We start from the raw sequence: 17898 nt of genomic DNA, 5'->3' as shown, positions 1-17898 counted from the left end.
ATTGGTATGGGGTTAGTACATCACTCTCTCAGCCATTGTCAGTTTTCCACACAATGGAGCCACTACTTCTTATTTAAGTAGACCTCAGTTGGCATCATGAGGCTGTCGTCTTTCCAGTTCCAGTCCTCCCCCCAAGAAAAACCCCTACAGTACCAGAAATTGAACCCAGGACCTATGCATGGCAGTCAGCCTTAATGATTACTCAGCTATAGAGGTGGACTCCATATTAAGATGTGCCAAACTTTAGTAAAAACCTTCCAGTTGGTATAATGGAGGCATGAGAAATTTATATCATCATCATCATCATCATCATCATCCTAATCATCATCGACCTTTGGACATCAGTGGCTAGATAAAAGGTTCTGCTTGACTTTTCTATGTATAAATGTCTTGTTGGAGTTTATCTGCACTATAGGAAACAGTACAGTGTCATTAGCAAGATTAAGGTGGTTCAGATGTGTTTTGTTAATACATATTCCTTCTTTGTTTTCCTAATTTAAGGATCTGAAAACTTGTTTTATAGCTGCTAAGAATAGTTTGGATGATGAGGAATTTCTTAACTGACTTCTAATTATTTCTGAATTTCCCACTATGCTAAACTCTGATGCAAGCTGGATATATTTTGATTCATTTTCCTGTTTCTTAAGTATTGTGAAATATTAGAATCTTAAAATTCTTAATAGCTTTACCATTTCCAGCCAGAAATTTCTGTACATTATAGGAAATCAGGCACAAAATTGTGAATGATTAATTTGTTCATGACTCCATTTGTTTTTTTGCAAGTATGTATTCAGACATGGAAAAAAGGAATCAGTAGGGTAGTACATGTGAAACATTAACTTTGTTTAAACGTCATAGGAATGGTCTTGTAGAATGTAAATACTTCTCTCTCTCTCTCTCTCTCTCTCTCTCTCTCTCTCTCTCACACACACACACACACACACACACACACACACCTATGCCCCTATGTGGTCATAGCTAGACTAATCGTGCTGATGCAGTTTTTTGCCTTGTGGACTGTTTGTGGTGGAGAGGTAGTGTCATTTGGGGTGGGTAGAGGGAGAGGGAGGCAGGAGGCAAGGAGAGGGGCTGGGGGTTGATGGCTTGTGGCTCAGGGGGAGGTGGGCAGTTTGTCGACGTAATATCAAGAAGGGTGGGCAGGAATGCATGGGGGAGAGATGGCAGGTATATGGGCTGGCATTATTGTTGTGAGCTTAATCAACTATATTCTGACCCACAACAGCTTTTCCTTTGAAGGGAAGGTTGACAAACAAACCTGTGGCACAGCCACAACCACGTGGTACCTACTATACCAGCCTGTTTATGGGCCATCTAGAGGAAATCTTCCTGGCCTTCCAACACTCTCAACCTCATGTCTGCTCCAGGTTCATTCATGATCTCTTCATAGTTGCTGATTTCCTTCTCCATCCTTCCCTAATCCAATGGGACTGATGACCTCACTGGTCCTCTCCCCCAAATCAACCAGCCAACCAACCAGGCCAGCTGCTTCGTAGTCTCATAGTCCAGTACCTTTCTCTTTTTACTTCATTCAGCATTTTTATTCTTCCTATTTTCTTCTGTCCTTCCACTGTACCTTCAATAGCTGTTGTCAGAATTTATTTTACTTGAAATGTATATCCCACGCAGTTTACTTTGCTTTTTGTAACCAGGTTGGAAGATGATGTTACCCTATATAGTGCGTACTCATACTTGAACAGTGTAAGCCTTGATGGTCGGCCTAAAGAGACTGCCTCATGTTGGCACAGATGGTGCACCAAACAGCTGTATATAGGCCAGCATACTGTGCACTCAACTGCTCTAATGTTTTTGTGACTATGGAACATTTCACTGTTAGACTGTGCATTAATATTTATTACGACACCATTCAGTGTGCCCGTATTTTCCTTTATGTGGAGGTGAATTAAAAGTTGGTTGGTGGGAATTGTAATATTGTGTTTGTGCAACATTATGATAGAAGAGTTTTTTGATCTTTACCCTCTCCATTGCTTCACTTGATCCATCCATTTTGTTGTCTTCATTCTTCTCCAGTACCACATCTCAATTTCTTCATTTATATCTCTTTCTCTCTTCTTCAGTAACCAGCCTTCTTAGCTGTATGGAAAAATGTTTCAAATAAAGCATTTAACCAACCTTCCCGTTCCAGCTTCAGCTTACTCCACAATAAGCATTTGTTTTTTGGAAAGCTTGCTTTGCGATTGCAGTTCTTGATCTCATATCTCTTTCCGTCAACCAATTATTTGTTAGTGTGCTCTCCAAATATCTGTACTGTGCAACCAGTTCAATTTCACATTCTGTTGAAGAAGAAGAAGAAGAAGAAGAAATAAGAAATAAGATCAAGAATTGCAATAGCAAAGCAAGATTTACATATATATTTTACTGTAATGTTTCAATGAAAAAGGTTTTCTCCATAAAGGAACCCATTGGGAGATTATATCTGCTGATTTTATTATGCATGTACTTTTAATGGCAGAACATTGCTACAGTGAATAAGTAACTAAACATAACATTAACTTTTTAATAGTATCCAGCACCTGTAGAGGATTATGAAATTGATGCTATGGTGACACCCATTGATAATACTTTGACAGTAACACTTCATGTAACTCTCTAAAGCAATGAAACTAAATAGTCTGTACTAGTAAAGAGTGACAAACTATTGCATGCAAAAGCAGTTGGATCCAAAGAGCAGCGTAAAATAATGCAAGAGAAAACTTGGAAACCTAAGCTCTTTCCATCAAATATTGGTTTTGAAACTTCATGCTTAGGAACAAATACAAATCATGTAGTAATTGGGATAAAAGTAAAGTAGAACATTGTAAGTATAAGTAACTCATTAAAACTATTCCCAAGGTTCTTGCTTCATGTACTACAATTTCTGTATACTGAAATTACTTTTTGCTTTCCTAGGTCGTGGTCATCAGATTGTATGGATGGCAATGATATTCAGATGATAGGAGACTGGAGCCCAACTAGTTCTCATAGCTTTTGTTTCTCACCGGATGGACCATCTTCACCATCTCCAAGTTCAGCTTCGTCTTCTCCACCACCAACACCAACAGAATATGACTGGCCTGATTTATACTCTCCTGTAACAGCTGAATATAATGAAAGCAATGATGAAGAGGAGATGGGACTTCAGGAATCATGGAAAGACATGGTATACACTACGTTCCTCTTATCAAATTAATTATATTTTTGAGTAACTAAAATGTACCCTTTTCATATTGTGCATGTTCCATAGGCATTGCATGTGTTTTTCTTTGAAAATTAAAATATTTTTAATTTATTTTATTAATTTATTTTATTCGTTCAGCAAGTTGTTGTAATACAAGGTATTTTCTTTTTGTTATGTGCTCTCATTTTGAAGATGTTCACATCCTCAAACTTTGCTTAAATTTTTATATATTTTATCCTGTTAATTTTTTTATCTTTATGTTGCTGCACAGTATGTTTTTTAATATTTAGCTTGGTTGCCAACTCCATTTTCGTTCACATTTGCTTATGTGGAGTGATTTTTTTTTTTTGGGGGGGGGGGGGGGGGAGGGGAGGCTGTCCATCTGTTAGTCACACTGAGAAAACCCTGTACCTGTAATGTTTAGCAATATGAACCATGATTATATTATCCCACACACATTAGAACACCCTTTGTTTTTCAAGTCCCTGTTTGCACTTTGCTCTATTTTCTGCAAGATATAGACACTACACAGTTATCTCTGTTAAAACTGTTAGTTAATGTTCGCATATTAGAAAGCATGTTGATAATATTATGAAAAAGTTGGATTGCTACTCACCATACAGTGGAAATGTTGAGTTGCAGACAGGCACAACAAGAAGACTGCTAAACAAGTCAACTTTTGGCCCAAAAGCCTTCTTCTGTATCAGATAACACATGCACAAACATTCATGCAAATGCAACACTCACACCTGACTACTGTCTCTGGCTGCCAAGGACAGACTGGGTTGTCATTTGATGGCTGCAACATAAATCTGAGTTGGTCCAGTTCATTCTTTATAGTGCATTTGACTGGTGGAGGAGATTGGTGGTAAACATCAATACTCTTAAGTGTTTTCTGTTATCTCCTGACATATGCGAGTCGACATTCATGGCTGTTGTCTCTTAGGAACTTGGTCCAAAATTTGTGGCTGTCATAAACTGCTGTATCTCTTCTCTTCCTACCTGATATATGAGAGAGGCAAGGTCGTGGTGGTCTTCCACAACTGCCGTAGGGACCAAATTCATGAGTCAGTCATACATCTTTTGTCTGACTTTCTTCTTTTGAATTTGCTCTATGCACTGGCACCCCTTGATGAATTTCTCTGTTGTTGTGACATCCTTTGCCAGAAGAGCTTGGTGCTTGTCTTCTTTGACTTAATTCATCAAATGTGAGATTTTGTCGACTTCTGCCGTATTTGAATTCACAGTGTGGCATAGGGCTAAAAATTATGTATGTGACTGTGTCATTTTCTCATGATGTTAGGTCGTGTTTCTAAGTGTACTTGTTGCTGATTGTCACCAAATGTTTTTTTTTCCTGCATGGAATTTACCCCAGCTATTGAGCTTATCTTTGTTGTTCTTGAACCGCTGCTAGGCTGTAAAAGTGCATTTGGCAAACACTTCATGTCATCCCACCTGTTGTATTAATGAATTGGTTGAATCCTTTCAGCCATCTCATGAGGTCCTGGTTAGTATGTCTGAAAACCATTGTTGGGGAGGGGGGCGGGGCAGGATTTTTATTAACGTTTATATTAGTTGCCCTAATATTTTCCTACAGCATTATCCACACATGCAACCAGGGCCTGTAAATTACTGAGGTAAGGTTAACCTGAAAACAGATGTAAATGTAAATGAAGTACCTGTAGTCTGCTTCCACCTGACCATGTTTCCAGCTCTCCATAGGTGAAGTAAAACTTTTACTCAGTATTGTGATGTAGTGAAGAAGTAGCTACAGAAATTATTTAAGCAATGTTTCAAGAAAAACTCCATGTATTCAGATTTTCTGTGTATCACATGTGCAAAAAACTAGTGCTAAAGCTAAATTGTTTTCTTTCTCCAGCACATAGCCCAGTTCAGAATCAAAATCGTATCCATGATTACAGAAATTCTATCTCTATGAAATGTCAGCTGAACTAATCAAAGATCGATTAGCCCACCTAAAAGTGGAAAGTTTAATGCTCCACACACTACGTACATTTTGAATATGAACCACACGCAAAACCTGGGATGCCTGAAGTTAACACTAAAGTTCAGTTTTATTCAATTAAAATCCAGTACAGCCATAGTCTCTCACATGAGAACTTAAAGTTACTTCACATATAGCCATTCAGAGCTTATGCTCATGGTTGCAACTACCATGGCAGGTGAATACATTTGACCCTGTGACAAACTATTCCTGAATTCTGTGAGGGGTTTGCTTCTGTTGCCCCAGTGCAGGTGGCAAACAAAACGCTTTCAGCCTGTCAGCACAACCATAAGATTGGAAAGCACCTTTCATGATGCATTAAATTTGTAATAACTCTCTCACATAGAAGAAGGTGTAATTAGATGATTGATGAACACTAACTTCACTTAACAAAGGTTTATTCAGCACTTGCACATACAAGAGCGCAGAGCGAACTGCCTCCGACCAGAACACATACAGTATATGTACGGCTACAGAACATTCCAGTACAATGATTCTTGACATTTGTGTATACTTCTAGAATGTACTCGAACCGACTATTGAAATTAAAATTGTACAATTCAGGTGAGTTTTGAACTCATGACCCTCCATGCAACAGTTTAGTATCATAACCACTACACCACAGTGCTACTCAGTTTCTTTTGCGACATTGCTACCTCCTTAAGAGAACAGTGTCTCAGTGTTACGTCCTCCTAGTCCAGGAACGAGTCATTGGTGCTGCATACTCCGACTCCTGATGACTGATTCTCACCCTGGCGGTGATCTTCTTAGAACTTCTATTGCCGCTATGCTCTTCATCACTTTTACGCTTGTTACCTGTCGCTGGAGCTTTGAATTTACCCTGGGTTGCAGGATCCTTATAGGGCGTCATTCAAAAGTCGTGGACTGTATCTCTGATCTTTCATCGCCTTGTGTCGGGGTCGAAATCTTCAACTTCATAAGTAACATCAGACAACTGTCTTACAACCTCATAAGGTCCAAAGTAGTGCCTGAGGAGCTTCTCAGAGAGAATAACATTCCGAACAGGAGTGAAGATCTAGATCAGGTCACCAGGCTGGTAGACAACAGGGTGGTGGCTCGTGTCATACCTTCGGCGATCATTTTTTGGGTCTGCAGCGTGCTCAGTCGAGCTAACTGCCGAGCTTCCTCAGCTCTGGTTAACACCTGGCCGATGTAGTCGTCGTCCACGTCATCAAGATGTAACAGAAACACAGTGTCCTTTGTCGTAGTCGCCTCACAACCATGACCAGGAAAAGCGGTGTAAATCCTGTGATGTCTTGTTTGGCGGTGTTGTAGGCAAACATTACAAAGGTAGCACTTCATCCCAGTTGCTCTGCTCAACATTGACAAACATTGATAGCATGTCGGCCAAGGTCTTTTTAAGGAGTTCAGTAAGCCCATTAGTTTGCGGATGGTAGGCAGTCGTCATGTGATGAGTAATATTGCACCGACGGTTTATCTCTGTCACAAGATTCGATTGAAAAGTTTTCCCTTGATCTATAATTAACAACCTTGGGGCACCGTGTTTTAATGCAATGTCTTCCATGATAAATTTGGCTACCTCGATTCTTCGGCTGTTTTCACAGCTTTTGTAATGGCATAGCAAGTCAGATAATCAGTGCAAACAATAATCCAGACATTGGAAATCATCTGTGGAGGTCAGTCCCAACACACTGGAAAGGTGTTTCGGCTGGTGGAATTGGTATGAGTCGGCCAGGTGGTTTCAGAGGAACTGCCTTTCTCCTCTGGCACTCTCAACAGTGCGATACATAGTGACGGACACTCCTAAATAAATCTGGCCAGAAAAATTTCTTGCGGATTCTATCATATGTCTTAATAAATCATAAATGTCTGGCCTCAGGTGTTCTAATGTTTTTCAGACGACAAGAGACAGTGTGGTATTGGGTTGTAAGGCTCACATGTCTCTCAAGTCAGTTAACTTGCACTTTGTGTATAACTGATCCTCTTCTCTGGGTAATAAGCTATGTTGATCTCCCAAAAGCTTCTTCTCCGAAGACTATAGCAGGTTAAAGGAATTTATTAAACTACTACTCTATCCTTGAAATAACTTGGATACTCGTAGAATACTTTTCAGTTCAATCACTTCATATTTTCAACTTCCGTAGACAACAACTTCTGCAAACTAACTTAGTCCTTAAACATTAGACTCCTTTACACATATTCAATATCATTGATTTAATAGCCAAATAATTTATGAACATCATACATGTGTCTTGCTTCGTTCACAGCCAAGACATGAAGTGAGTTAAAAGTCTCTAGTCTCAAGCGAGTCCAATACGTGAATGTACATAGAAATCTATATTCAGTTGTTCATTAATGTTTTTACAATCAACACAGACACTAAAGAGCATAGAATACTACATAAACTTTTCTTGTTCTTCTCTACCCGTACACACAAACTCTGTGGACCATACAGCAGGTACCTGTCTGCCGCCGTTAGCTGCCAGGTCCATCTTTTTCTCGTAACTGTTTTTTGACCTGCACATACAAATAGGCAATGCGCAATAGGGCGTATTCGTTTCTCCCATTCCCCTCTAAAATATCAGGTGTTCAAAATGGTGGAAGGCTGAGTGGTTCTACAATTTACTCCAAAATTCTTGAAGCATTACATATTCTCCCCCTTAAATCGAACAAGCGATATTTTAACCATCATTATGTAAATTTATATCACATACAGTTCTAACAATATACATTCCAACATAGATCTTTGTACTTATTTAGAATAAATTTTAGCTAATCTTTCATTTATTCTGCTCTCACTCAATAGAGTGACATCAACCCCGAATATTCCATCGTGATCAGGGAAGTTTTCCTAATAGTTAGGATTTGCTAGGACTCTGTCTCAATTTCAAATCTCAAATTCCACGTGTTCACGACACTTGAGTACTTTATTCGTTATTCTAATTCTTTGTACTACTACTTTAGTACGCAATAGTCTTATTATTTGTAAACTTTTTGTAGTCTGGAGGAACTCTGGGCAAAATAAAAGTGGTCTTATTGACACTCATAAAACATAATAATGCTACCAGAATAATTTCTACAAAATTTTGTGACTTTTGTCACAATACTGTCCTTACCACACTAGAAAGAGTACCTATACCTCACATACAGGTTGATCCTATTTTTCTGTGGTACAGGTCAATCCCCTTCTTGGTGCCCCTGTCCACATGGTATAGATTAGCCTTTCTGTCTATCTGCCCTTTTCATCCAATACATGCTGGGTGCGTCCCCCCTGATCCTTCTTGAGTAGGCCTAATGGTTCATTGCCCTAGTATACATCTTTATGTACACTATAACTAAATATTATCTGGTAAAACTAAAACCTACTTCAACCTTCACACTCACTTTTTCATACTTCTCTTTTATACCCTAGAGTGCTCCTTTACTTATCAACTTCTGTGTTTCCAGCATCTAATTCATGCCTACATACATTGTTCAATATATAATATGCTTACTTAGGTTATAAGAGTCCCACGATCGTACAAGTTGTCAGAATATTTGTTAGACTGACATTCCTGGATAATTATCACAATTGGTTCCTCCCTGACGTATTCTCATTAGTTATGCTCCTTATCAACATGATCGTTTTTTTCCAGTACTTAGGCAATGTAGAACCACCTCAATGAACAACCATAAGTTCATATTTCTCTATGTGCTCGTTGTTTCCCCCTACAACACTTCACAGTTCTCACATCCTTTTAATCTGGACTTCTATTGTTTGCGTCTTCATGTTATGGTGTGTGTATGCGGAAGTGTGTTTGTGTAGCCCGATTCTTCGGCCTACTTATATGAAACAAGTTGAAGGTTATTGGAACCACGGAAAACAAGGACTTCAGTGATAGAAGTATATGCATATGGAAAGAGGGAAAGATAGACTGGTACTCAGATGAGAAGTAAGAAAGGAAAAAGTAAAAATGGTTGCTAAGATCGAAGAAGAGAAAGAAGATATTCCCAAAGACAGGAAACCCTTCCCACCCCCTTCCCCAGGATCCCTACTTCGCCGGTACTTGAGTGAGAAGCCGGAGGAGGTGTGATGTTAAACATCTCCTACAGAATGGACATTCTCACCTTCACCTTTGAAGTTCCCGAAGAAAAATCTTAGCAACCCCTAAGGAATGGCGAATGGTGAAGAACCAGTCACACTTGTCTGTGAGGGTTGTCTGAAAGGTGTGGTGTGTGTTTACTGTTAGTCATGCTTGTACTTACATTACCCACCCCTTCCAAAGCTAATATAAACCCTCCCCTATACATCACATCTCATAAAAGGGTAAAAAAAAATCTGTATTACGTATAAAATTATTTATCATATTATCACAATTATGTAATGATTCATACAAAATAATATTTTATGTTAATCTAATGTTCTTTGCAGTTTATTAATCTGCACCCAGGTTTGCATAGACCAATGGAATAAGAGATTACTTTCAAGGAGTAGCTTAGGCAAAAAAAGACCTAACTATACGTGGAGAGCGTTGGCTGCTGTCGGCATTATAATTGGGGCCACCGCTGACTAGAGTGGAGCATGCAGGTGACTTAACAGGCACAATCCTCTAACAACCGAGGATGTCTTCTCCTAATGGTGGATGATAGGATAGTAAAGAAGTAGAGTAATAGCGTAATAAGTAGGGGGATAGTGTAAGAAGTTGGTGGAATTTGGTGCAGGAAAATTTTGTTGCAGAAGAAACACCGAAAACAACTAGGGATCTGACGGCTGTCACTCCGCCCGTTAACATAGAACGTTAACGTCCCTGGGAAACAGGTGTGACTCTGCCTGGATCCCATGGATCTGACATTAACCTCACTCGATTACTTACGGACCAATACTTCTTGTTAAATTTTGTGTGAAAGTGTAGTGGTTAATAAAAAAGAAAATATTAAAGAGAAGAAAAGAAAAGGTTGAAAAGGTGGGAAGAAATGGTGAATAAAAAGGGGGTTTTAAAATCGTAAATGACCGTGAAAAAAGGGAAAGAAAGAAAGAAATGAAGATCGGACTTCGTATTACAGAAAAGCTATCGGACTTCGTGATTCGGAAAAGCTATTGTTGTGGTTGCCCTTGTGGCCTTTTTGAGCAAAAGTTAAACCAATTTCCACTACAAAAATTATTGAAAAGAAACAGAGAATAACAAAATGTAACTGACAGGGGGAAATGGCGTAGCTTAGAGTTAATTCTTTACCATGTTAACATCTCTTCTTGTTTCGTGCGGCGTCCAGGTCTTAAAAAATCTCCTACTTCATTTCTGCGTGAAAAGTCTGCTCTGAAATCTTGCCATAAGTTTCATTGTCCAGGAATTTCTAATGTATACCAAACCGTCTTGATATTAAATGCAATTTATTTTACGTTGCTTCCCTCCTCCAAATGCCATAACAACTTCCACAATATGTCTACACATTAAAATCAGATCAAGACTAGATAATAAGTTTTTTACGTCAGCATCAGATCACGTCTGCATTAGGCTTCTGCTCTCGAGAGACAGTAAAGAAACGAATAGAAAATAAAAAAAGAGTTACAATTTTAGTATTTTTCTGCCGTCAAGCGCTCATACCGCTGCGACGGGATATTTTTTATCTGAGGGAACGAGTGTAGTGCGGCGAAATTCAAAGTCCCGCTACATTGGGCCCTCGACTGTCACGCTAAAACATTTAGCGTGGCAGGCTGGCAAACAATAGAATAGATATACCTAAATGTCTATTATACATATTTTCCTAGGAAACGCCACATGCATACTTAGGGGATTATCTTTGTCAATACTTGGTATCTAAATCTATATACTACATACAATTATTACAGTTTTGATCCTTTTTACACAATTAATATATATTTACATACAGTTTGTTTGAACAAGCTGCTTGCCAGCGCAGTTAATGTTGTGCGCTTCCAGCGTTGGTTTCCCAATGCATCTCTGGCAGCACGTAGTCTTTGCGCATGCGCAATAGCATCACTGAATTTCGCATGCGGCAGTTTCAAAATCGCTGTGTTATGACAATCTTGCACAGTATTCACTTTCACATAGTGTTCATTACAAGTTGTTATTCCAGCATAAATGGCGTGTTAAGTTCGGTGACACCATATGATTGAGCGTGTGCGTGATCTGAAGCAGTGTTCTTGTCTTCTCTTATGACACAACACTCCAGGTCCTTGTGCGTTTTCATGACTATTGTTCCCGGGGCATATATGGTCGATGTAGATTTTAGCCTCCACATCGCCTACGACAGGTGCTGAGTTTATTGTCTCCAAAGCATCTGAAGGCCGGCCAGGAACAACGGCATCGATTTTCGCAAAGGTAGGTGTTTCACCACGTTGTTTACACTTACCAACAAATGTTCATTTGCAGTGTGAAAATCCTCATTAAATTGCAGTTTATATCGATTTACAAACAGTTATTTGGTGTATGCACCATAAGTTTCACAAACAACACAAAATTCGTCGTTTATAATGTTCACAGTTTGCAACACTTTTTTGCAATATTTACATTTTAACAGTTCACTTTGTCCAAGCATGTTTACATCGTTAATTATGAAAGCTTACATTTTGTGGTCACATTTCAAAATATGTTGACAATATGCAAAGTTTTAATACGTATACAAATACATATAAATTTACAAGAATCTGCATGTGAAATATTTACACTAAAAAATTATACTAAGTCCCATTGGCTTTCTTTTATTGGGGTATTAATTTTTTTTTTGTTCAGGTTTGGGCGTGCCAAGGGATATCAGACTTAATACTTAAAGCACGGGCTTTCCTTCATTTATTATTTATCTTTTTCTTTTGATTCCATATCTTGGCTAGTGGTTGACCAGGCTTGTAATGCCATACTCAATTTTCTTCATGTCTTTTAATTCATACCTGAAAGTTTACTGTCACACAATATATTCTTACATTCCATAAACAAACAATACCCAGCTGCAGGAGGTGGTAGGATAATGGAGAAAGAAAGAAAGATAGACTGGAAGAAACTATTCACTACCTATAAACTGCCAAATCCTACAGCTATTACATAAAAAGAGAACACAATACATTATAACGTTTACGTCACCTTCAAGGGGTATGTGAAAGGAGGTGCTTACAATTTACCAAATCATGGGTAAATGTAAGTGTCCTTACGTCAAGTCTGTGTAGTGTAACATCATGACAGATTCTCTGTTTGTGTTCTGACTGTTCATATGACTAAGTGTATTATACATTAACAAATCCTTGCATGAGTGAATCGCATATCTGCTCAGTACTTCCTCAATATCTCCACTTCTTGTGGATACCGTCTATACAAATGGAAAATGTATCTCAGAGATTGTCTCTCTCATAATGTGTATTATATAATGACATATTCAACCATGAACTTTCTTCTACTTTAGTGAAGGTTAAACATCATGCATGTGTGTATATATATCATTTCTTTCTATAAAACATAAATAAAGAACATAGTATTATAATTGACAGTAAAATGTCTCTTTCTCAGTGTCCATTGCTTGACGTTGGTTGCACGGGTGGTCACTGCTCCTTTGCACTTACCTTGCATTACCTGAAAAGTCAAATGTTGTCTTCAAAGTAGATGTAATTTTGTCATCTGTTCGCTTAAGTAGGGGTGTTGAACGAGTCGCAAAACGGCCTTAATAACTCTCCTATCTTTTGCTTCCTCAGGGTTTTCTGTCATGTGTAAGTATAATAAAGGCTAACATGGCACTAAAGTTCACTTTCGTAAAAAAAAAATTTTGTACAAATGCATTCGCATGAGGACTGTGTAAAAACTATATTTCAACTTAAGTTCCTTAAAATATCATTCTCCTGTCTGAACATGAACTATAAATGTTTTCTTCCACACAATGGCTTAACAAAACTTAACGAAAGGTTACTAAGTTACACTTCTGAAATAAATTAAAGCTAATGTGTTTCCAAGTTACATTCTTATTACACTTCTTTCAACAGCTGTAATCACCATTATGTTCACTCTGCTTTTCTTGCATTCATTCATTTTCAAGGGCACTGTAAATAGATTCACATTTAACGTCTTGTACTCACGTGTTCTAACTCATCACAAATGTTTTCTTTCAAACTGAAATTCTTATGTAATCTTAAAGATGTTGACTATTTACTCATTCCTCTATGTAGCACAATATTACCAAAACATTCTCACTCATTCCTTACTCACATATTCATCATAGTATATATATCCTTATACATTAAACATATTCCTTATCAAACATTAATATATCACATACGTGGGGCCATCTGGCACTTCCATTCTCATAAAACTCCAATAATATTTTCCTCAAATAATCTCGTCTCCATCAACTACTTCACAGTAACTTACTTTCTTATATTAACTTAAATATTAACTCATTCATACTGATCATTCATACTTACATCCTCATTCATTTTGCTACATACCTATGTCATTACTGATCTCAATAGCTATTATTTCCTGTCATTAGAGTGCATTGAAATAACTAACTAATTGTTGATTCACCTTATAATTTACAATTAACAACAAATGTAACCTGTGTAGATCGCATTCGTATATGAATGTCTTTTCTCATTCAGTAAGTGTACTCACCTGGGTTTACATTCTCTTCATAATTATGTGTACAAGTGTAACTGCAGTATATAATTTCCATAAATGAATGTTTGTGTTCTTAGGCTGTATAACTTAATGTTCGTATATTCAATACAAATATTTATGATCTCGTTTTCGCAGCAACTTGCTCATGTTCAACTTAGTTATCGTTATATTATGTTGTTTTAGTGCACAAAGGGTTTCAAATGTCTGTGGGGATGCAGCCCCCTCGGCTTGTGAGATAACGGGTATTCTAGGGAGTAACAACCTGGGTGAGGTATGCTTGCTATTCTGAAAGGACCTGAATATAATAGCTGCCATTTTCTGTTCAGTTGTTTTAATTTTGTAGCCTTGGGATGTGAACGCAAAAGAACAAGGTCATCAACCTGATAGGTTTGTTAATTTCTGTTCTGCTGTCATTCTGTCGTCGTACCTGAGGAAACAAATCGTCTCAGCCGTTGCGCTCTTACAACACCTCACGACCGAAGCATGTGCGCTTAGCTCGGTCGTCGACTGTTTTCCGTCGTCTGCTGTGTTTGGCCGGGTTCATTGACCAGCTCCACTATGTTTACATTCCGGACGGTTGGCGCCCACGCGTCAGCTGATGGCGCGCCGCAATTGTTATTGCTACTTCGTGGCGGGGAGTGCATAACTGTGCTGGGGAACGGCGGCGGATGCCGTGGACGGTTATGATTTGTCATGCGTGAATTTTGTGTGTTCAACATATTCTGTCGGTGATTGTTATTGTTTTGGTGCTAATTATGTCTGTTATATGGCATGTTCCTGTCAAAGTAGCCCGGGTTGTACCGGTTATTCTCACGTCTCCTATTGCTGTTGTTGTTGTACTGTCTGTGATTTTCATTTTGCTTGTAGTTACCATTTTGATATGGGTGATAATTATTGTTGTTATCATTATTCCACGAATTTCTGTGGTTGTTCCTACCGTCATACACGTTTCCATTTGAATATGTTTCGCGCGCCGGCATCGTATTGTGCCGCGGCGCGGACGGATGGTTCCACCAACCACCGTCCCTACGGTTCCTTTGGGGTGGGTGCTGATTTTGTTTACTAATATGCGTAAAATTTGAATGGCGTGAATTGCCTCTGTAAACTACGTCCATTCAATCTAAGAAGTTTAAGAAAGTCTTAACGTCATTCTCTGGTACTCCTATTAATCTGTCTCGGTATGGAAAGGGTAAGTGGCTCTTTAAAGTGTCAATTATCGCTGGCAAGTCGGCTGGTTTGGTCCAGTACAGTGTCTTGTCTAGGTACCTCTCAAAGTATTGTCTTAATGTCTCTTTTTTAGGGTCATAGGTCTCGGGGTTGCACACTTCTCTCCTTAGACTCTGTTGCTCATTCTCGGACCACAATTCATCCAAGAAGGCTTGTTCGAACTGTTCAAACGTAAGGCACCGCCGTTTCATAGCGGCACCCCACTTAGCTGCTCGTCCTCTCATGAGATTGGTGACGTATCTGATTTTATTGACTTCTGACCAACTACGTGGAAAAACACCGTCAAATGATCTAATAAACACAATAGGGTGGACTTTGTGCTTGTCCTCACTGGAAAATGTCTGGAAATACCCGTGCCTTACAAACATGTCATCGGCCATGCCGGTTGGCATAACACTATTGACGTGGTTTGTGTCACTTGCTACTTTAGGTGTCGTACCGTAATATTGCTCGTTTGGTGGAAAAGAAAGCTGCACATTGTAATTTTGACTTGAAATAGGTGATTCCACAATAGGTGTTCTGTCTGTGTCATTATCACCTGTTTTGTCTTTTCCTGACGATGCGTTTGCACCAATAGCCAAACACGGGACAACATTGTCTCGTAATTTTGTCACTTCGTCTTCTATGTGTTTGGTCTCGTCTTTAACATGTGTCTTTGTTTTTGAAAGTATGTCCTGTGTAATTGTTTCAAGTTATTTGTCTAGATAGTCGTCACACAATTTACATTCGTGTGCAATTCTCTCGGCCATGTTGGTGTCGTCGTTTAGTGACGCGAGGTCCGCTCGGTCTTCTAATTTTTCTATCTTTTCTTTGAGGTGGGTTTGTTCAAGAACTACCATTGTGAGTTGTTGGGTAATATTTCCCATTTCTTCAGTCAGCTTTTCTTGGGTGGAGCTAGCTGAAGTGTGGGCCTGAGCTAACTCTTCCACATGAGTGTTCACTTCCTGCTGCACATTAACTATTTGAGTTAACTGATTCTCACATTGAGTGAGATTGTTTTTTGTTTCATGTGTGAATGTAACCAAAGTTTCTTCCTGTTTAGTTACTCGATCGGACAATGTCTCAAATCGCTGGCTGAGCTGTTGAGTGCTGTTATTTAATTCTGTCATCTGTTTTGTCGTTCGTTCAAAATTTTCGGTCATAGTACGGTTTAATACGTCAAATTTTTCGTCACTTTTATCTAGCCTTTGTTTAAAGTCCTGACCAAGTGCGTCCAGTTTTGCGTCAATTTTCTGACTAACGTCTCGTTTCATGTCTGCAAATAACTCTAATAGTCGGTCCAGTTTGTCAGTTTCCTGTGTCCGATTTGTATCACATTGCTGAATTTGTCTCATATTCGGTTCTGACGTTGATGTTAACAATGGTGCTGACTGTCTAGTCTCGCGTCCATTCCACATTTCGTCATTTAAAGTCGCCATCTGTGTATTATCACAAATGTTGTGAGTTTGAGGCAAAATCATTGCATTGATCTGTGAACTGGTCCATGGAGGGAAATGCGGACTTTCTTGGTGGTTGAACGATGAATCTACTTCACTTAACTCATCTGCCAAAACTCTCTCTACCTTATCGTGTTCCATTGTAATGGGATGTATAATCGTAAGTCAAAAAGGGAAAAATATAAGTCTGATTAATAAAGATTTGACTCAAATTTAGGTTGAAATATTTTCTTGTCAATGTAAATGATTGCTCTATTGCAAACAATGGTTGAGAAAGATGCAGCAGGGCGGACAAAATTTTTCGTAACAAATGACTGTTTGGCGGTCAAATTCACGATCTTCACATGCTACAACAATACTATAAGTACCAAACTACAATAGAAATAGATAATTTTGGAAAAATCTAGAAGGAAACTACAGGATGTGTGGAAAGGGAAAAATGGATTCTGCAGTTGGCTATTGAATGCTTGAATGAAACATAATTGCGTGACTCCCCATTAACTTTTCTGTCCTGCAGCGGCTGGTCAATCACTTCTGCGTAAATCGTATTCGTCAAAATATGGATTTTCTTAATACATCTCCATCGGATAATCACCAAAAGGTCTCAAAATAAGTTTTGCATCAATATATGCCATGCCTTTGCCAACCACCGCATTCCAATCTCCCATTACGTGATGCATGCCTTTTTTCTTCTTTCTCTCCACCAGTGATACAGTTCTGCTGTAGCACTATTCAATCTCATCGTCACAGTGTTGGCTGGTTGGTATATAGACCTGTATCAGAACTACATCTTTCTTGTGACCTTTCAACCTCAGCATCATCAATCTGCTATTTATGTATTCCACCTTCGGTATCATGGTTTTTATCTTCTTCTTTACCATTATAGTTACTCCATTCATTCCTTTTTTTCCTAGCCTAAATAAAATAGTTTGCAGCCATCACTCTGTTGCACAGCATTGCCTCCCCATCTCACCTCGCACATTCCCAGAATATCTATATTGTTGTGCTCCATCTCTTTTTTTGCATTTTCCAATTTGCCACATTGTACAAGGGTGCGAATATTCCCTGTACCAGTCCTTAGCTTTTCCTCTTTCCTTTTCTTTTTCTTTATGTTTACACTTTCAGTTAGCCTTGATGTACTCCCTTCCTGGGGATCTGATTGAGGGGAATCATTATTTTGCACATAGAGGGCTATGTGAAGTGCGCCTTGAGAACAGTAATGTGAGAGCTTCTTGTTGCTTTCCACATATGATACCAGCCACCCACTCTGGGTCAGATGCTGTTTGCAGTTGCTCACTGCAGCTGCCTGTTGGTCCCCAGGAGGTATTTGATTTCCTTCTTACCACCCATGTCTGGGAGGTGTTCCCCAATCCACCAGCTCGGGACGTGCTCTCTAGGGGTTTCAGGCTCCCCTGAGGGAGTTATCAATAATTACTTTTCCTCAATTAGGAGCAT

The 17898-nt window shown here is 38.9% G+C and overlaps 1 protein-coding gene across 1 annotated transcript in view; it reads left to right on the top strand.

Annotated features, from left to right (window-relative positions):
* Window positions 1-17898, top strand: part of LOC126249094 (armadillo repeat-containing protein 5-like) — a 230848-nt gene that overhangs the window by 107895 nt on the left and 105055 nt on the right. Inside the window, exon 7 of the mRNA XM_049950748.1 lies at window positions 2929-3178. Coding sequence (XP_049806705.1) covers window positions 2929-3178 — 250 coding nt within the window. The remainder of the gene's footprint in view (window positions 1-2928; window positions 3179-17898) is intronic.

Source organism: Schistocerca nitens, chromosome 1, assembly GCF_023898315.1.
Source record: "Schistocerca nitens isolate TAMUIC-IGC-003100 chromosome 1, iqSchNite1.1, whole genome shotgun sequence".
Lineage (NCBI taxonomy): Eukaryota > Metazoa > Arthropoda > Insecta > Orthoptera > Acrididae > Schistocerca > Schistocerca nitens.
The sequence above is the reverse complement of the archived record's forward strand: the minus strand, read 5'-3'. Positions and strand labels throughout refer to the sequence as shown.